The sequence below is a fragment of the Nerophis lumbriciformis genome, linkage group LG26 (assembly GCF_033978685.3).
Source record: "Nerophis lumbriciformis linkage group LG26, RoL_Nlum_v2.1, whole genome shotgun sequence".
NCBI lineage: Eukaryota > Metazoa > Chordata > Actinopteri > Syngnathiformes > Syngnathidae > Nerophis > Nerophis lumbriciformis.
This window is the reverse complement of record NC_084573.2, coordinates 4,161,936-4,183,688: the sequence shown is the minus strand read 5'-3', so window position 1 is coordinate 4,183,688 and position 21,753 is coordinate 4,161,936. Positions and strand designations below refer to the sequence as shown.

Here is a 21,753-nt window from a genome sequence, read left to right as displayed (position 1 = left end):
AGACATCTAAGAGAGTAATACTAATAATCATCTTATCTGCGCCGTCATGTCAAACCAGAGATGACGAACCTTACCGCCTGTACAACCTGGACGTGTTTGCCTACGAGCTCAACAGTCATCTGGGCCTGTACGGCAGCGTGCCTTTCTTGGTGGCCCACAGGCCCGAGCGGACCCTGGGGATCTTCTGGATGAACAGCTCCGATACTTTTGTCCACATCAACTACAATGGCGGCGAGGAAAAGGTACCATTCAGACTCCCTCCGAGACGGAACAACAAGGTCTGCCGTGTGGATTCATTATGGCCCCATTCGTCGCGGTTTACCTGACACATGAAACGTGACAAATTTAGCTGGCAGTAGAGTGTTCAATATCTTAAAATGATGTAATGTGGCAATTTAATCTTCGACCACAGCCTCGGTTGCGATGGAGAGTGGCGCTTTCCATTGTTTTCAGCAGACTGCATTGCAAAATGATTAACCACCCTCTTCCTCTCACGCGAGATCCACCCGGGAATGGGGCCATATGAATCCCTTCCCTACTGTAGCAAATAATTACTGATCATTTTCATGATTCTAACACTTTGACAATATCTATCTGTATTTAATATTTGTTTTAGCACTTTTTAAAATAAAAAAAAATATCAATACACCACCTGAACTAAAATATTAGAAGGTCTCAAAATAAAAATAAAATGTACTTAGTTACTTAAAAATAATACTAACTTATGAATTAATTTGAAAAAATTAGCTCTCCAAAATAAAAAATACTTAAAATATAAACAACGTTTAAAAATAAAATAAAAGAATACCAACTTATGAATCAATTTGGAAACACTCTCAAAATAAAAATAAAATGTACTTACAATATAAACATAGTTAAAAAATACTAACTTTATGAATTAATCTAAAAAATATTAGAAGCTTTCAAAAATATATTTATATTTAAAATACAAACAAAGTTTGGTTAGTTAGTTAATAAAAAAAAAAAATAGTACTAATTTATTGTGTGAATTAATTTGAAAAATAATAAACACAGTTTAGATAATTTGTTAATTAAAAAAATAAAATACTAACTTATGAATCAATTTGAAAATTATTATACGCTCTCAAAATAAAATAATAATAGTACTAAATTATAGTGAGAATTAATTTGAAAAATAATAAAAGCTCTCAAAGTAAAAATATAAACAAAGTTTAGATAATTAGTTAATTAAAAAAATAAAATAATAACTTATGAATCAATTTGAAAATTATTATATGCTCTCAAAATAAAATAATAATAGTACTAAATTATAGTGTGAATTAATTTGAAAAATAATAAAAGCTCTCAAAGTAAAACTAAAACATGATTAAAATATAAACAAAGTTTAGATAATTAGTTAATTAAAAAAATAAAATACTAACTTATGATTCAATTTGAAAATTATTATACGCTCTCAAAATAAAATAATAGTATTAAATTATAGTGTGAATTAATTTGAAAAATAATAAAAGTTCTCAAAGTAAAACTAAAACATACTTAAAATATAAACAAAGTTTAGATAATTAGTTAATTAAAAAAATAAAATACTAACTTATGAATCAATTTGAAAAGTATTATACGCTCTCAAAATAAAATAATTATAGTACTAAATTATAGTGTGAATTAATTTGAAAAATAATAAAAGCTCTCAAAGTAAAACTAAAATATACTTAAAATATAAACAAAGTTTAGATAATTAGTTAATTTAAAAAATAAAATACTAACTTATGAATGAATTTGAAAGTATTATACGCTCTCAAAATAAAATAATAATAGTACTAAATTATAGTGTGAATTAATTTGAAAAATAAAAGCTCTCAAAGTAAAAATAAAATATACTTAAAATATAAACAAAGTTTAGATAATTAGTTAATTAAATAAATAAATAAAATACTAACTTATGAATCCATTTGAAAAGTATTATACGCTCTCAGAATAAAAAGGTACTTAAAATATAAACAACATTTTGCTAATTAAAAAACAATAATACTAACTTATGAATTAATCTAAAAAATATTAGAAGCTCTCAAAAATATATTTATGTTTAAAATACAAACAAAGTTTGGTTAGTTGGTTAATTAAAAAAATAACAATAGTACTAAATTATAGTGTGAATTAATTTGAAAAATAATAAAAGCTCTCAAAGTAAAAAATATAAACAAAGTTTAGATAATTAGTTAATTAAAAAAATAAAATAATAACTTATGAATCAATTTGAAAATTATTATACGCTCTCAAAATAAAATAATAATAGTACTAAATTATAGTGTGAATTAATTTGAAAAATAATAAAAGCTCTCAAAGTAAAACTAAAATATACTTAAAATATAAACAAAGTTTAGATAATTAGTTAATTAAAAAAATAAAATACTAACTTATGAATCAATTTGAAAAGTATTATATGCTCTCAAAATAAAATAATTATAGTACTAAATTATAGTGTGAATTAATTTGAAAAATAATAAAAGCTCTCAAAGTAAAACTAAAATATACTTAAAATATAAACAAAGTTTAGATAATTAGTTAATTAAATAAATAAATAAAATACTAACTTATGAATCAATTTGAAAAGTATTATATGCTCTCAAAATAAAATAATTATAGTACTAAATTAGTGTGAATTAATTTGAAAAATAATAAAAGCTCTCAAAGTAAAACTAAAATATACTTAAAATAGAAACAAAGTTTAGATAATTAGTTAATTAAAAAAATAAAATACTAACTTATGAATGAATTTGAAAGTATTATACGCTCTCAAAATAAAATAATAATAGTACAAAATTATAGTGTGAATTAATTTGAAAAATAAAAGCTCTCAAAGTAAAAATAAAATATACTTAAAATATAAACAAAGTTTAGATAATTAGTTAATTAAATAAATAAATAAAATATTAACTTATGAATCAATTTGAAAAGTATTATACGCTCTCAAAATAAAAAGGTACTTAAAATATAAACAGCATTTTGCTAATTAAAAAACAATAATACTAACTTATGAATTAATCTAAAAAATATTAGAAGCTCTCAAAAATATATTTATGTTTAAAATACAAACAAAGTTTGGTTAGTTTGTTAATTAAAAAAATAACAATAGTACTAAATTATAGTGTGAATTCATTTGAAAAATAATAAAAGCTCTCAAAGTAAAAATAAAATATACCTAAAATATAAACAAAGTTTAGATAATTAGTTAATTAAAAAAATAAAATACTAACTTATGAATCAATTTGAAAATTATTATACGCTCTCAAAATAAAATAATAATAGTACTAAATTATAGTGAGAATTAATTTGAAAAATAATAAAAACTCTCAAAGTAAAACTAAAATATACTTAAAATATAAACAAAGTTTAGATAATTAGTTAATTAAAAAAATAAAATACTAACTTATGAATCAATTTTAATAGTATTATACGCTCTCAAAATAAAATAATAATAGTACTAAATTATAGTGAGAATTAATTTGAAAAATAATAAAAGCTCTCAAAGTAAAACTAAAATATACCTAAAATATAAACAAAGTTTAGATAATTAGTTAATTAAAAAAATAAAATACTAACTTATGAATCAATTTGAAAAGTATGACACGCTCTCAACATAAAATAATAATAGTACTAAATTATAGTGTGAATTAATTTGAAAAATAAAAGCTCTCAAAGTAAAAATAAAATATAAACAAAGTTTAGATAATTAGTTAATTAAATAAATAAATAAAATACTAACTTATGAATCAATTTGAAAAGTATTATACGCTCTCAAAATAAAAAGGTACTTAAAATATAAACAACATTTTGCTAATTAAAAAACAATAATACTAACTTATGAATTAATCTAAAAAATATTAGAAGCTCTCAAAAATATATTTATATTTAAAATACAAACAAAGTTTGGTTAGTTTGTTAATTAAAAAAAATAACAATAGTACTAAATTATAGTGTGAATTAATTTGAAAAACAATAAAAGCTCTCAAAGTAAAAGTAAAATATACCTAAAATATAAACAAAGTTTAGATAATTAGTTAATTAAAAAATAAAATACTAACTTATGAATCAATTTGAAAAGTATTATACGCTCTCAAAATAAAATAATATTAGTACTAAATTATAGTGTGAATTAATTTGAAAAATAATAAAAGCTCTCAAAGTAAAACTAAAATATACTTAAAATATAAACAAAGTTTAGATAATTAGTTAATTAAAAAAAAAAAAAAAACTAACTTATGAATGAATTTGAAAGTATTATACGCTGTCAAAATAAAATAATAATAGTCCTAAATTATAGTGTGAATTAATTTGAAAAATAAAAGCTCTCAAAGTAAAACTAAAATATACTTAAAATATAAACAAAGTTTAGATAATTAGTTAATTAAATAAATAAATATAATACTAACTTATGAATCAATTTGAAAAGTATTATACGCTCTCAAAATAAAATAATAATAGTACTAAATTATAGTGTGAATTAATTTGAAAAATAAAAGCTCTCAAAGTAAAAATAAAATATAAACAGTTTAGATAATTAGTTAATTAAATAAATAAATAAAATACTAACTTTTGAATCAATTTGAAAAGTATCATACGCTCTCAGAATAAAAAGGTACTTAAAATATAAACAACATTTTGCTAATTAAAAAACAATAATACTAACTTATGAATTCATCTAAAAAATATTAGAAGCTCTCAAAAATATATTTATGTTTAAAATACAAACAAAGTTTGGTTAGTTTGTTAATTAAAAAAATAACAATAGTACTAAATTATAGTGTGAATTAATTTGAAAAATAATAAAAGCTCTCAAAGTAAAAATATAAACAAAGTTTAGATAATTAGTTAATTAAAAAAATAAAATACTAACTTATGAATCAATTTGAAAATTATTATACGCTCTCAAAATAAAATAATAGTACTAAATTATAGTGAGAATTAATTTGAAAAATAATAAAAGCTCTCAAAGTAAAACTAAAATATACTTAAAATATAAACAAAGTTTAGATAGTTAATTAAAAAAATAAAATACTAACTTATGAATCAATTTTAATAGTATTATACGCTCTCAAAATAAAATAATAATAGTACTAAATTATAGTGAGAATTAATTTGAAAAATAACAAAAGCTCTCAAAGTAAAACTAAAATATACCTAAAATATAAACAAAGTTTAGATAATTAGTTAATTAAAAAAAATAAAATACTAACTTATGAATCAATTTGAAAAGTATTATACGCTCTCAAAATAAAATAATAATAGTACTAAATTATAGTGTGAATTAATTTGAAAAATAAAAGCTCTCAAAGTAAAAATAAAATATAAACAAAGTTTAGATAATTAGTTAATTAAATAAATAAATAAAATACTAACTTATGAATCAATTTGAAAAGTATTATACGCTCTCAGAATAAAAAGGTACTTAAAATATAAACAACATTTTGCTAATTAAAAAACAATAATACTAACTTATGAATTAATCTAAAAAATATTAGAAGCTCTCAAAAATATATTTATGTTTAAAATACAAACAAAGTTTGGTTAGTTTGTTAATTAAAAAAAATAACAATAGTACTAAATTATAGTGTGAATTAATTTGAAAAATAATAAAAGCTCTCAAAGTAAAAATAAAATATACCTCAAATATAAACAAAGTTTAGATAATTAGTTAATTAAAAAAATAAAATACTAACTTATGAATCAATTTGAAAAGTATTATACGCTCTCAAAATAAAGTAATATTAGTGCTAAATTATAGTGTGAATTAATTTGAAAAATATAAGCTCTCAAAGTAAAAATAAAATATACTTAAAATATAAACAAAGTTTAGATAATTAGTTAATTAAATAAATAAATAAAATACTAACTTATGAATCAATTTGAAAAGTATTATACGCTCTCAGAATAAAAAGGTACTTAAAATATAAACAACATTTTGCTAATTAAAAAACAATAATACTAACTTATGAATTAATCTAAAAAATATTAGAAGCTCTCAAAAATATATTTATGTTTAAAATACAAACAAAGTTTGGTTACTTTGTTAATTAAAAAAAATAACAATAGTACTAAATTATAGTGTGAATTAATTTGAAAAATAATAAAAGCTCTCAAAGTAAAAATAAAATATACCTAAAATATAAACAAAGTTTAGATAATTAGTTAATTAAAAAAATAAAATACTAACTTATGAATCAATTTGAAAATAATTATACGCTCTCAAAATAAAATAATAATAGTACTAAATTGTAGTGAGAATTAATTTGAAAAATAATAAAAGCTCTCAAAGTAAAACTAAAATATACTTAAAATATAAACAAAGTTTAGATAATTAGTTAATTAAAAAAATAAAATACTAACTTATGAATCAATTTGAAAAGTACTATACGCTCTCAAAATAAAATTATAATAGTACTAAATTAGTGTGAATTAATTTGAAAAATAAAAGCTATCAAAGTAAAAATAAAATATAAACAGTTTAGATAATTAGTTAATTAAATAAATAAAATACTAAATTTTGAATCAATTTGAAAAGTATTATACGGTCTCAGAATAAAAAGGTATTTAAAATATAAACATTTTGCTAATTATAAAACAATAATACTAACTTATGAATTAATCTAAAGAATATTAGAAGCTCTCAAAAATATATTTATGTTTAAAATACAAACAAAGTTTGGTTAGTTTGTTAATTAAAAAAATAACAATAGTACTAAATTATAGTGTGAATTAATTTGAAAAATAATAAAAGCTCTCAAAGTAAAAATAAAATATACCTAAAATATAAACAGAGTTTAGATAATTAGTTAATTAAAAAAATAAAATACTAACTTATGAATCAATTTGAAAAGTATTATACGCTCTCAAAATAAAATATTAGTACTAAATTATAGTGTGAATTAATTTGAAAAATAATAAAAGCTCTCAAAGTAAAAATTAAATATACTTAAAATATAAACAAAGTTTAGATAATTAGTTAATTAAATAAATAAATAAAATACTAACTTATGAATCAATTTGAAAAGTATTATACGCTCTCAGAATAAAAAGGTACTTAAAATATAAACAACATTTTGCTAATTAAAAAACAATAATACTAACTTATGAATTAATCTAAAAAATATTAGAAGCTCTCAAAAATATATTTATGTTTAAAATACAAACAAAGTTTGGTTAGTTTGTTAATTAAAAAAAATAACAATAGTACTAAATTATAGTGTGAATTAATTTGAAAAATAATAAAAGCTCTCAAAGTAAAAATAAAATATACCTAAAATATAAACAAAGTTTAGATAATTAGTTAATTAAAAAAATTAAATACTAACTTATGAATCAATTTGAAATGTATTATACGCTCTCAAAATAAAATAATAGTACTAAATTATAGTGTGAATTAATTTGAAAAATAATAAAAGCTCTCAAAGTAAAAAATAAAATATACCTAAAATATAAACAAAGTCTAGATAATTAGTTAATTTAAAAAATAAAATACTAACTTATGAATCAATTTTAAAAGTATTATACGCTCTCAAAATAAAATAATAATAGTACTAAATTATAGTGTGAATTAATTTGAAAAATAAAAGCTCTTAGAGTAAAAATAAAATATAAACAGTTTAGATAATTAGTTAATTAAATAAATAAATAAAATACTAACTTTTGAATCAATTTGAAAAGTATTATACGCTCTCAGAATAAAAAGGTACTTAAAATATAAACAACATTTTGCTAATTAAAAAACAATAATACTAACTTATGAATTAATCTAAACAATATTAGAAGCTCTCAAAAATATATTTATGTTTAAAATACAAACAAAGTTTGGTTAGTTTGTTAATTAAAAAAATAACAATAGTACTAAATTATAGTGTGAATTAATTTGAAAAATAATAAAAGCTCTCAAAGTAAAAATAAAATATACCTAGAATATAAACAAAATTTAGATAATTAGTTAATTTAAAAAATAAAATACTAACTTATGAATCAATTTGAAAAGTATTATACGCTCTCAAAATAAAATAATAATAGTACTAAATTATAGTGTGAATTAATTTGAAAAATAAAAGCTCTCAAAGTAAAAATTAAATATACTTAAAATACAAACAAAGTTTAGATAATTAATTAAAAAAATTAAATACTAACTTATGAATCAATTTGAAAAGTATTATACGCTCTCAGAATAAAAAGGTACTTAAAATATAAACAACATTTTGCTAATTAAAAAACAATAATACCAACTTATGAATTAATCTAAAAAATATTAGAAGCTCTCAAAAATATATTTATGTTTAAAATACAAACAAAGTTTGGTTAGTTTGTTAATTAAAAAAAAATAACAATAGTACTAAATTATAGTGTGAATTAATTTGAAAAATAATAAAAGCTCTCAAAGTAAAAATAAAATATACCTAAAATATAAACAAAGTTTAGATAATTAGTTAATTTAAAAAAATAAAATACTAACTTATGAATCAAATTGAAAAGTATTATACGCGCTCAAAATAAAATAATAGTACTAAATTATAGTGTGAATTAATTTGAAAAATAATAAAAGCTTTCAAAGTAAAAATTAAATATACTTAAAATACAAACAAAGTTTAGATAATTAATTTAAAAAATAGAATACTAACTTATGAATCAATTTCAAAAGTACTATACCCTCTCAAAATAAAAGGTACTTAAAATATAAACAACATTTTGCTAATTAAAAAACAATAATACTCACTTATGAATTCATCTAAAAAATATTAGAAACTCTAAAAAATATATTTATACTTAAAATGCACGCCAAGTTTGGTTAGTTATCAACAAAAGAAAATAGTATTAACTTACAGTAATTAATTTGCAAAATAATAAAAGCTCTCAAAGTCAAAATAAAATATAAACAAGTTTAGTTAATGGGTTGATTAAAACATAAAATAAAACTTATGAGTTAATTTGAAAAATGACAACAACCATAATAAACACTGTTAAATGTGTAACTGTACATTCATATTTTTGAACTGACAGAATTTTTCACATACTAGGTCATACTTGCCAACCCTCCCGAATTTTCCGGGAGACTCCCGAAATTCAGCGCCTCTCCCGAAAACCTCCCGGGACAAATATTCTCCCGAAAACCTCCCGGGACAAATATTCTCCCGAAAATCTCCTGATTTTCAGCCGGAGCTGGAGGCCACGCCCCCTCCAGCTCCATGAGGACCTAAGTGAGGACAGCCTTTTTTCACGACGGGAGGACAACAGGGTGACAAGAACTAAATCATCCAGACTAGAGACAAATTGTATTATTATGTTTATCTTAACTTAAAATAAATATATATATATATATTTTTTAAACAACTAAATTTTTACTATATTTTGCTAAAAACATCAAAATTAATTGTATTTTTATTTGTATTTTTTCTGACTCATTACATCCAGCCATAGAATTATACATTAAAATAAACATATTTGAAATAATTAATTTTAAATTATCATGATAATTCATTTAAAATGACCATATTTAATTATTAAAATAATTGCTTGTTTATCAACAACTTTAGCATTTTATTCATTACATTTTGAAGCTCTCAGAAGCCAAGTTATGTTATATTCCTTAATATTTATTTATGCAAGTTTGAAGTATCAATTATCTAAACACAGTTTTGTTTGTATATTTTCAGGATGTAGATATATATATATATATATATATATATATATATATATATGTCTTAATAAGGTTATCCAAAAAATAGTGCTCGATACCATAGTAGAGCGCAATATATGTATGTGTGGGGAAAAAAAAAAAATCACAAGACTACTTTGAGGGGTTCCCTCAATCATCAGGAGAAATCTCCTGATGATTGAGGGAACCCCTCATGAAACAGGCCTGTAGAGATGAAGTAGTCTTGTGATTTTTTTTCCCCCCACACATACATATATATATATATATATATATATATATATATAAATATATATATATATTCTATATATATATATATATATTTTATATATATATATATATATGTATTAAATACTTGACTTGGTGAATTCTAGCTGTCAATATACTCCTCCCCTCTTAACCACGCCCCGCCCCACCCCCACCCCCGACCACGCCCCCCACCCCCCTCCTCCCGAAATCGGAGGTCTCAAGGTTGGCAAGTATGTACTAGGTTATGCAGTTACACAACCGTATTATTTGTAGTCTATTCCCACATGGGGAAAAAACAAGTGAAAATGTAACCAAAAAATTGGTATGTGATGAGAAAATTCTGAAATGTCCTAACTAATAATTAATAATATTATACTTAGTCTCCTATAATAAAATAAAAACTGACACATTATCTGTTTTTAGCAATTATACATATCAATATGGCCTCTCTGCATACTTTTTAGTAAGCGGCCCTTGTTGGAAAAAGTTTGAACATCCCTGAACTAAAGAATGGATATTTAGATTTGAAAATCCATATTCGAGCATAAAGAACTGGTATCAATATCTCAGGAGTTTGGAGACATTATTAATCCGAGCTGCTTGGTATTTGTTTTTAGGACGACACCGAGACTTACGCTGACGCCCACTGGCTGTCTGAAAGCGGCGTGATTGACTGCATGGTTCTCCTGGGACCACAACCCTGGCAGATGTACCGCCAATACGCTCAGCTGACCGGTGAGTCTTGTTCCAAAAGTCCATGACCACGTAACAGCGTGACTCCCGCCAGGATACCAGGCCCTGCCGCCTCTCTTCACCCTGGGCTACCATCACTCCCGCTGGGACAACGACACCGAGGAGGACCTGAAGGCCGTGGACGCCGGATTCGACCGCCACAACATCCCGTACGACGTGATGTGGCTGGACATAGAGCACACCGACCAGAAGCGTTTTTTCACCTGGAACTCGGAGTTGTTCCCTGATCCGGCCCGCTTGCAGCGCCACCTGCAGGAGAAGAACAGGAAGGTCAGTGTCATGGCACGTACCACAAACCAGAGGTCATTTTTGTTTTTTGGAATATTTATAAAATACTGTAGCAGTGACATAGACCCCCTACTTGCAGTTTTAAAATAAATATAATGTATTCATTTTAGCCTGTGTCAGCCTTCCCGGTAAGGTCTATTCAGGTGTACTGGAGAGGAGACTACGCCGGATAGTCCAACCTCGGATTCAGGAGGAACAGTGTGGTTTTCGTCCTGGTCGTGGAACTGTGGACCAGGTCTATTGCTGGGGTAGTTAAAAAGCTCCTCGGTGGCAAGGTCCCGGGGGTAGGCTCTGGATGCTGTGGCGCTGTCTTGGTTGACAAGACTCTACAGCATCGCGTGGACATCGGGGGCGGTACCTCTGGATTGGCAGACCGGGGTGGTGGTTCCTCTCTTTAAAAAGGGGAACCAGAGGGTGTGTTCTATCTATCGTGGGATCACACTCCTCAGCCTTCCCGGTAAGGTCTATTCAGGTGTACTGGAAGGGAGCCTACGCCGGATAGTCGGACCTCGGATTCAGGAGGAACAGTGTGGTTTTCGTCCTGGTCGTGGAACTGTGGACCAGGTCTATTGCTGGGGTAGTTAAAAAGCTCCTCGGTGGCAAGGTCCCGGGGGTAGGCTCTGGATGCTGTGGCGCTGTCTTGGTTGACAAGACTCTACAGCATCGCGTGGACATCGGGGGCGGTACCTCTGGATTGGCAGACCGGGGTGGTGGTTCCTCTCTTTAAAAAGGGGAACCAGAGGGTGTGTTCTATCTATCGTGGGATCACACTCCTCAGCCTTCCCGGTAAGGTCTATTCAGGTGTACTGGAAGGGAGCCTACGCCGGATAGTCGGACCTCGGATTCAGGAGGAACAGTGTGGTTTTCGTCCTGGTCGTGGAACTGTGGACCAGCCCTATACTCTCGGCAGGGTCCTTGAGGGTGCATGGGAGTTTGCCCAACCAGTCTACATGTGCTTTGTGGACTTGGAGAAGGCATTCGACCGTGTCCCTCGGGAAGTCCTGTGGGGAGTGCTCAGAGAGTATGGGGTATCGGACTGTCTGATTGTGGCGGTCCGCTCCCTGTATGATCAGTGTCAGAGCTTGGTCCGCATTGCCGGCAGTAAGTCGGACTCGTTTCTAGTGAGGGTTGGACTCCGCCAAGGCTGCCCTTTGTCACCCATTCTGTTCATAACTTTTATGGACAGAATTTCTAGGCGCAGTCAGGGCGTTGAGGGGATCTGGTTTGGTGGCTGCAGGATTAGGTCTCTGCTTTTTGCAGATGATGTGGTCCTGATGGCTTCATCTGGCCAGGATCTTCAGCTCTCGCTGGATCGGTTCGCAGCCGAGTGTGAAGCGACTGGGATGAGAATCAGCACCTCCAAGTCCGAGTCCATGGTTCTCGCCCGGAAAAGGGTGGAGTGCCATCTCCGGGTTGGGGAGGAGATCTTGCCCCAAGTGGAGGAGTTCAAGTACCTCGGAGTCTTGTTCACGAGTGGGGGAAGAGTGGATCGTGAGATCGACAGGCGGATCGGTGCGGCGTCTTCAGTAATGCGGACGCTGTATCGATCCGTTGTGGTGAAGAAGGAGCTGAGCCGGAAGGCAAAGCTCTCAATTTACCGGTCGATCTACGTTCCCATCCTCACCTATGGTCATGAGCTTTGGGTTATGACCGAAAGGACAAGATCACGGGTACAAGCGGCCGAAATGAGTTTCCTCCGCCGGGTGGCGGGGCTCTCGCTTAGAGATAGGGTGAGAAGCTCTGCCATCCGGGAGGAGCTCAAAGTAAAGCCTCTGCTCCTCCACATCGAGAGGAGCCAGATGAGGTGGTTCGGGCATCTGGTCAGGATGCCACCCGAACGCCTCCCTAGGGAGGTGTTTAGGGCACGTCCCACCGGTAGGAGGCCGCGGGGAAGACCCAGGACACGTTGGGAAGACTATGTCTCCCGGCTGGCCTGGGAACGCCTCGGGGTCCCACAGGAAGAGCTGGATGAAGTGGCTGGGGAGAGGGAAGTCTGGGCTTCCCTGCTTAAGCTGCTGCCCCCGCGACCCGACCTCGGATAAGCGGAAGAAGATGGATGGATGGATTAATGAAAAAACTTATTTTTTATCACTGCAACCGTAACCCGGAATAGGTTGATGAAAACCGTACTAATTACGAGAATACCGGAGTAGTTGGCAGGTATGGACTGTCTGATTGTGGCGGTCCGCTCCCTGTATGATCAGTGCCAGAGCTTGGTCCGCATTGCCGGCAGTAAATCGGACACGTTTCCAGTGAGGGTTGGACTCCGCCAAGGCTGCCCTTTGTCACCGATTCTGTTCATAACTTTTATGGACAGAGTTTCTAGGCGCAGTCAAGGTGTTGAGGGGATCCGGTTTGGTGGCTGCAGGATTAGGTCTCTGCTTTTTGCAGATGATGTGGTCCTGATGGCTTCATCTGGCCAGGATCTTCAGCTCTCGCTGGATCGGTTCGCAGCCGAGTGTGAAGCGACTGGGATGAGAATCAGCACCTCCAAGTCCGAGTCCATGGTTCTCGCCCGGAAAAGGGTGGAATGCCATCTCCGGGTTGGGGAGTAGACCCTGCCCCATGTGGAGGAGTTCAAGTACCTCGGAGTCTTGTTCACAAGAGTGGATGGTGAGATCGACAGGCGGATCGGTGCGGCGTCTTCAGTAATGCGGACGCTGTATCGATCCGTTGTGGTGAAGAAGGAGCTGAGCCGGAAGGCAAAGCTCTCAATTTACCGGTCGATCTACGTTCCCATCCTCACCTATGGTCATGAGCTTTGGGTTATGACCGAAAGGACAAGATCACGGGTACAAGCGGCCGAAATGAGTTTCCTCCGCCGGGTGGCGGGTCTCTCCCTTAGAGATAGGGTGAGAAGCTCTGCCATCCGGGGGGAGCTCAAAGTAAAGCCTCTGCTCCTCCACATCGAGAGGAGCCAGATGAGGTGGTTCGGGCATCTGATCAGGATGCCACCCGAACGCCTCCCTAGGGAGGTGTTTAGGGCATGTCCGACCGGTAGGAGGCCACGGGGAAGACCCAGGACACGTTGGGAAGACTATCTCTCCCGACTGGCCTAGGAACGCCTCGGGAACCCCCGGGAGGAGCTGGACGAAGTGGCTGGGGAGAGGGAAGTCTGGGCTTCCCTGCTTAGGCTGCTGCCCCCGCGACCTGACCTCGGATAAGCGGAAGAAGATGGATGGATGGTATTCATTTGAACCTTTAAGCTAGCTAACAGTTAGCGCTCCAGTTGCCGGTTAGCGATTACTGCGGCCCTGGTAGCTAGCAATTAGCAGCGCAGTTAGCACGACAGTTGTCAGCTATCTATAAATGTGTTCATTCTTAGATAGCGATTATCACGCTAGTTGCCTGCTGGCATTATACTATATTATCTGAATATCTTAGTATTGTACAATAACGAGGTACCTTTAGGACCACATTGTTTTACACAGGATATATAAGTAAGGGCTCCATCTCTCCAGCAAACGCTGAAGACCCCTGCCAAAATGAATGCCTCTATTCCAGGGGTGCCCTCAATTTGGCCCGCGACACGGTACGAGCCCAATAAGCAATTTAGGCGGGTGCGGTGTTTTTTTTAATAATATACAAATAGTCAGCGCTCTGATAGGTGCCATATTGTTGCCATCTGGTGGCCGACAAAAGTAACTCAAGTCAGTGGCCATTAATTGTGCATCAATGTGAATAGGTGTGCAGTATTTACCTATATGACCCAATCCAAACAACCTTCACAAGTCATGGTGCTGAAAAAAAAAATTCAACGGGCACAAAATTTTAACAAAAATGTGTCTCCTCAGTTCCCAACCCTTTACTGAGTGTTGTTAAAAGGAAAGGCCATGTAACACAGTGGTAAAAATGCCTTTTTTGCAATGTGTTGCTGCCATTAAATTCTAAGTTCATGATTACCGTATTTTCCGCACCATAAGCCGCCCTGGGTTATAAGCCGCGCCTTCAATGAACGGCATATTTCAAAACTTTGTCCACCTATAAGCCGCCCCGTGTTATAAGCCGCATCTAACTGCGCTAAAGGGAATGTCAAAAAAACAGTCAGATAGGTCAGTCAAACTTTAATAATATATTAAAACCAGCGTGATGTGGGCGCGCATGGAGTCGTATATCAACATGGACGGAGCTGCGTGAAAAAAGCCACCCGGCCTCTTCGCGTAAACTTAAACTTACCTTAACCACTCGCTCACCTTTTCTTCATCCATCCATCCCTTCGAGTTAGCTTTTATGATGACGCCGGCTGGAAAGGTCTCTTTTGGCAAGGTCTTCCTTTTGAATATCACCATGGGTGGAAGTTTCTGGCCATTAGCATGGCAAGCTAGAACCACAGTGAAGGATGACTTCTCATTCCCTGTGGTGCGAATATTCACCGTACGTGCTCCTGTTGTATCCACAGTGCGGTTCACAGGAATATCAAAAGTCAGTGGAACCTCGTCCATGTTGATAATGTTCTCTGGCCGGATCTTTTTTTCAGCTATCTTGTTTTTACAATATGCACGGAAAGTAGCCAGCTTTTCTTGAAAGTCTTTAGGCAGTTGCTGTGAAATAGTAGTCCGTGTGCGGATGGAGAGATTGCGTCTTTTCATGAACCGGAAACCTGTCGCTTAGTAGGAGCCATTTTGTGGTCTTTACAGATGTAAACACACAAAGGAAATGAAACGTAATATCCGCGCGCTTCTTCTTCTTCTTCTACGCGGGCGGGTGGTTGCTTACAGTAGAAGAAGAAGCGCTTCCTGTTCTATGGGGGCGGGTGCTTACCTTGGCGGTTGCTTGCGTAGAAGAAGAAGCACTTCCTCTTCTACGGGGAAAAAAGATGGCGGCTGTTTACCGTAGTTGCGAGACCGAAACTTTATGAAAATGAATCTTAATATTAATCCATATATAAAGCGCACCGGGTTATAAGCCGCACTGTCAGCTTTTGAGTAAATTTGTGGTTTTTAGGTGCGGCTAATAGTGCGGAAAATACGGTATTTGCAAGAAAAAAAATGACGTTTCTCAGTTCGAACATTGAATATGTAGTCTTTGCAGTCTACTCAATTGAATATAAGTTGAAAAAGATTTGCAAATCATTGTATTCTCTTTTTATTTACCATTTACACAATGTGACAACTTCACTGCTTTTGGCTTTCGTATATACAATGTATATACTGTATGTCAGTGACGTGCAGTCACTAGAGGCAGGTGAGGCGGGGCCTCACCTGCCATCATGGAAAGAAAAAAAATGTAAAAAGAAAAAAATATATATATTAAATTGTTAAATGTATCCAGTGATTATACTATAAAGTTATTTTCCACTTAACTTCACCAGTTTTAGATTATTTTTATTCAAAATCGCTGAATTTTCACATTTGCCGTTCAAATACTGAGAAGAGACGGTGCGGTGAACAGCAGCCAGTCGAGGCACGTCACTCAGTGCCTCAACATGGATTGCGCAATGACTCGGCTAACTGCTGGCCTGCTGTGCAGTGAGACCGTATTGCTATATGAATTATATTATACATTTCCATAGTTTAGTTAGCTGAGGTATATAATGTACAGTGTATTTTGTCAACAACTGTATGTGTGTAAAGTATTTCTTGTGCTGAGCGATCATAAAAGGGCTGCAAAAGACGCACTGGCTGAGGCTCGCCTCCTGCACCCCCGCCGTAGAATTGTTATATCAACTAAAGCCCACACTTAAACTTTCCACGTGCAAGATTGAATCTATTTAAAAAAGTTATTTCATAAGAAGCCAAAAAGTGCAAAAACAATAATGTTGGTGTTGGAGGAGTTGTGAATGACTGCAGGGCCACAACATTAGGTACGCCTGCAGACTGCAGGTGTACCTAATTCACAACTCCTCCAACACGAACATTATTGTTTTTGCACTTTTTGGCTTCTTATTAAATAACTTTTGTAACCTATTTTTATGGGCTTTCCTCTTTGTGATGTTAAGTTCCTGTTATGCGCTGTTATACAGTATATGCCTTGAGCTCTTATTGTGAAGGCTCTAAGAGCGGAATTTTGACACGTTGGAGTGGAGCGTAAGTTTTTGAAAGAAGGTAAATAAAGTAGTCCTCGTGTAAACTGGAGCCTCCGTATTTGTTATTTTGTAGTTTCATACAGTATAGGCCACATTTATAAACCCTCGGTTACACTTCAAGTCAGTGCCTCACCAGCCATCAACCACACCGCACGTCACTGCTGTATGTATATACTATATAAAGTACATACTGTATGCATATACCACAGGTGTTAAACTCAAGGCCCGGGGGCCAAATCTAGCCCGCCACATTATTTTATTTGGCCCGCGAAAGCCTGGAAATGATATGCGTTGATAAAATGCTTAATCTTTTCTTGCTAAATGTTTTTGTTCTTTCCCCTTTGACATTAAAATCATGTACTGCATGCAATTGCATATCTTTTCAAATTTAATATTATCAAAATCCAAATATTATATTATCATGTATTCCAAAAATATTTTTTGTTCAAATAAAGATAAATACTGTACTTAAATATCTGCTTGACTTATGATTTCAAAACAAATTATCAAATTGTAGACCAGGGGTGCTCATTACGTCGATCGCGATCTACCGGTCGATCTCGGAGGGTGTGTCAGTCGATCACCAGCCAGGCATTAAAAAAATAGATCATAAATCTTCACTATGACGTCACTTTCGTCACTTGATTGACATTCACGGCACCCGAGGGTCTTCTGAGATGACGCTGGCTGCTGCCAGCTCATTAAAATTACCGACTGGAAGGCGAGAAACACTTTATTTCAACAGACTCTGGCGCCGTACCTGTCGTCAAAACTCCAAAGACCGACTGCACAGTTGCACAATAAAAGCTCTGCTTCATCCTGCCTGCGCTACCAAAATAAGAGTCTCAGAAAGCTGGCGTGCACAAGCTAGCAAGCTACGGAGTTTGCCGACAATGTATTTCTTGTAAAGTGTATACAAAGGAGTACGAAAGCTGGACAAATAAGATGCCAAAAACCAACCACTTTCATGTGGTATTGGACAGAAAGGAGGACTTTTTTTCTCCTCCATTCGAAAATGCGGACGTTATCAGCACCACTGTCTGATTCCAATCAATGCAAGTCATCAGAATCAGGTAATACACCAACTTATATTCTTGTCTTCATGAAAGAAAGGAATCTATATGTGTTAAACATGCTTGTATTATCTTTAACCACCTTTAAGTTGTTAACAATATTAACTATATGTGTTAAACATGCTTGTTTTTATCTTTAACCACCTTTAACTTGTTAACAATATTAACTATATGTATTAAACATACTTGTATTATCATTAAACACCTTTAATGTATTAACAATATTAACTATATGTGTTAAACATGCTTGCATTATCATTAAACACCTTTAACTTGTTAACAAAAACATTTATTTCATAAATAAGTAAATATAAATTATATATATGAATGAGGTAGATCCCCAAGACTTGATCAATTGAAAAGTAGCTCGCCTGCAGAAAAAGTGTGAGCACCCCTGTTGTAGACAGTAAAAATAAATAAAAATGGCTTGAATTTTACCGCTAAAAACAGTGGTATTGTTTCTCCATTCCATTCATTCATTTTTTGTATATACTGTAAAAAAAAACAAAAAACACTGCTTTTACAGTAGAATTCTGGTGACTGAGCTGCCAGTTTTTAAAGTAAAATTTCAATATTTTTTTGCAGCTTATGTAAAAAAATAAAATATTATTAATGTATTATATATAAACATGTTGTCAGAACTTGGACTATGGCGTGGTTTGTTCTCCCGCGGTGCAAATGAACATTTGGACCAGACATGGCGTGAAGGTGAAGACATGATTTATTTTACACTAACAAAGGAACAAAAAGCGCGCTCAAGGCGGAAGTACAAACTTGACTAACGAAACAAAAAGACTTGCACGTGGGCAAAAAACTATGTACATGAACAAAAAGTCGCTAACTGTGACACGAATCGAAAAAAAACTTACTTGACATGGCATGAAGTGCGCAGAGGTAAACAGAGTGAGAAGCAGAAAGTCAGGGGTGTGATGTCGCCAGGGAGACTTCCTGGCAACAATGGGTTTAAATAATAGTGACATGATTAAAGACAGGTGCGTGAGTCGTGAGGGCAGGTGAAAACTAATGGGTTGCTATGGTGACAAACAAGAGTGCACAATGAGTCCAAACGTGGAACAGGTGAAACTAATGGGTAACCATGGAAACAAGACAAGGGAGTGAAAAGCCAGAAACTAAAGAGTCCAATAACTAAACAAAACAAAACATGATTACACAGACATGACTCAAGATAGTCACCAACGGTTGGTGGTCAGTTTCTACTATGGTGGGCTTGCCATACACATACTCTCTGAACTTGGTGCACGCAAACACAACAGCTAGAAGCTCCTTCTCAATTTGAGCGTATCGAGTTTCTGTTTCTGTAAGGGTGCGGGATGCAAAGGCTACTGGCCTTCCATTTTGCATGCAAGCAGCTCCTAGTCCAAAACATGACGCGTCACAGGTCAGCGTGACTGGCTCTTTGACATCGTAGTAGGCCAATACTGGTGGAAAGGAGAGACATGCTTTCAGGCGGTCGAAAGCATCTTGATGTTGCTGGAACCAGCACCACCGGCAACCGGGCCCCCACGAGCCCACCCCCCACCCCCGGAGAGCGCGGCGAGGCCAGCCCCCGGCCACCCCACCCAAATCGGCCGCCGCAGGACCACCCAGGCACAGGGCCACGGGAACCACCCACCCCACCCGCAGGGACCCCAACGATGGAGATGGAACAACCAGCAACCGTCCCGCCGAGCCCCCCCTCTGAGGGAGGGGAAAAATTAAAAAATAATATTAATAAAATATATTTAAAAAAATTAATAAATAAATTTAAAAAAAGAATTAAAAGAAGATCACAGACATGCTGACAAACAAGGTCACTACCCCAGCAACTGGCCGACTCGCAGCACCTCGGAATACCTTGCAGCACCAAGCTACCACAATAGACGCAGGGACTAGGCCCAACAGGCCCCAACCAAGACGGGCACCCGGAAGGGATGGACAGCGGGACCCAGGAGCTCCAGACACGCAGTTCGGATGCAGTAGCCTGAGGCGTCGACCCCCGTCTGACAGGCAGGCCCAGAGCGTACCCCCAGAAATATACATACATATATACATACACATACACACATACATGTATACATACCCACACATACACATATATACATATACATACACATATGTACACATACACCTATATATACATACATACATACACACACATATACACAGTTCGTCAGCCCCGACAGCCATCACGCGCGCGCGCTGCCACCAGTCACAACATCAGCCACACCCTTGCACCAGACCCAGCAGCCACGGGCGCCCACACCACAAACAAATGGCAGCAGAAACAGCAGCCGCAATAACCCCAGACAGCCAGCACCAGCCAATCAAATCAAAGCGATCAAAAAAAAACTGCGACCAGCAACCTGGTATATTCTATATAAGGTACATACTGTATGTATATTTAAAAAGTTTTCATGTTTAATAACAGCCTCTCTTTTCAAGTGTGGATCATTTCCTGACAACAAGATCTTTAAGGTTCTCTCAGGTGATTTCTGCACAACTTAGAAATGATGACTCCCATTTGACTTTGTTGCAGATGGTGGCGATAATTGACCCATCCACCATGGTTGATCCTGATTGGTCCATTTACCGCGAGGGGCGGGACGGAGGCTACTTCGTAAAGGACAGAGAAGGACAGATTTTTAAGGGCAATTGCTGGCCAGGTAATGTTTTCTCTCTCAAGCTTCCACGTTCTTCAATCCCCACAATGAGGAAGTAAATCATTATGTTGTCACTCAAAGGCGAGTCCAGTTACCCTGATTTCAGCAACCCCCGTACCCGGGCGTGGTACTCCTCGTGCTTCGCCCTGGATAGATACAAGGTGAGCAGCGTCAAAAGAGCTCCAATGCAACAACCATCATTCCATTCTGACCCCACACAGGGCTCCACGCCGTCGCTGTACGCCTGGCTGGACATGAACGAACCCACCGTGTTCTCTGGGCCCGAGCTGACGTTGCCGAAGAATGCAATGCATTATGGGGGCTGGGAACACCGGGACTTGCACAACCTATACGGCTTTCACCAGGTGTGGGGGATCGCACGTCGGCCCGCGAGACGTCACAAATTTCATAGAAATCTTTCCCGTGGAGTTCCCCCAACTTAATTTTAAGTGTGTGACAGTATCGTTGCTGCATGTCGGCCGAACATCTAGAGGACAACATGAGTAATACAGGTTAACGACCATGAATTGCAGTCTGAAGTGTACACAGCACAGCATTATATATATGACCCAATCCAAACAACCTTTCCCCACTCATGGCGCAAATAAACTAACACAAAAAGTCAACACATAGTCACACAACAACCTGCTCATATATATATATATATATATATATATATATATATATATACAAACTGCTCATATATATATATATATATATATATATATATATATATATACAAACTGCTCATATATATATATATATATATCTACACATATACATACAAACACAAATGTACATACATACATATATACATACGTTAGGTCAGGAAAAAACAGAGGCTATTTTTATAAAATCCCCTGAAGAGCAGAGAAACCTGCAAGACAGGCTTGTAGGGATGAAATAGCCTTTGTGTTTTTTCCTGACCTAACGTATATTCTGAGTATTGAGCACTGTATTACGGATGAACCACAGCAACCTTGACTATATACACATATACTGTATATGTATATGTGTATATATATATATACACACACA

General features: G+C 34.0%; 1 protein-coding gene across 1 annotated transcript in view; it reads left to right on the top strand.

Moving 5' to 3' along the window:
- Window positions 1-21,753, top strand: part of ganc (glucosidase, alpha; neutral C) — a 72,647-nt gene that overhangs the window by 26,279 nt on the left and 24,615 nt on the right. The window contains exons 7-12 of the mRNA XM_061986818.1: window positions 59-278; window positions 10,534-10,651; window positions 10,704-10,939; window positions 20,592-20,718; window positions 20,797-20,876; window positions 20,937-21,080. Of these exons, the coding sequence (XP_061842802.1) occupies window positions 59-278; window positions 10,534-10,651; window positions 10,704-10,939; window positions 20,592-20,718; window positions 20,797-20,876; window positions 20,937-21,080 (925 nt within the window). The remainder of the gene's footprint in view (window positions 1-58; window positions 279-10,533; window positions 10,652-10,703; window positions 10,940-20,591; window positions 20,719-20,796; window positions 20,877-20,936; window positions 21,081-21,753) is intronic.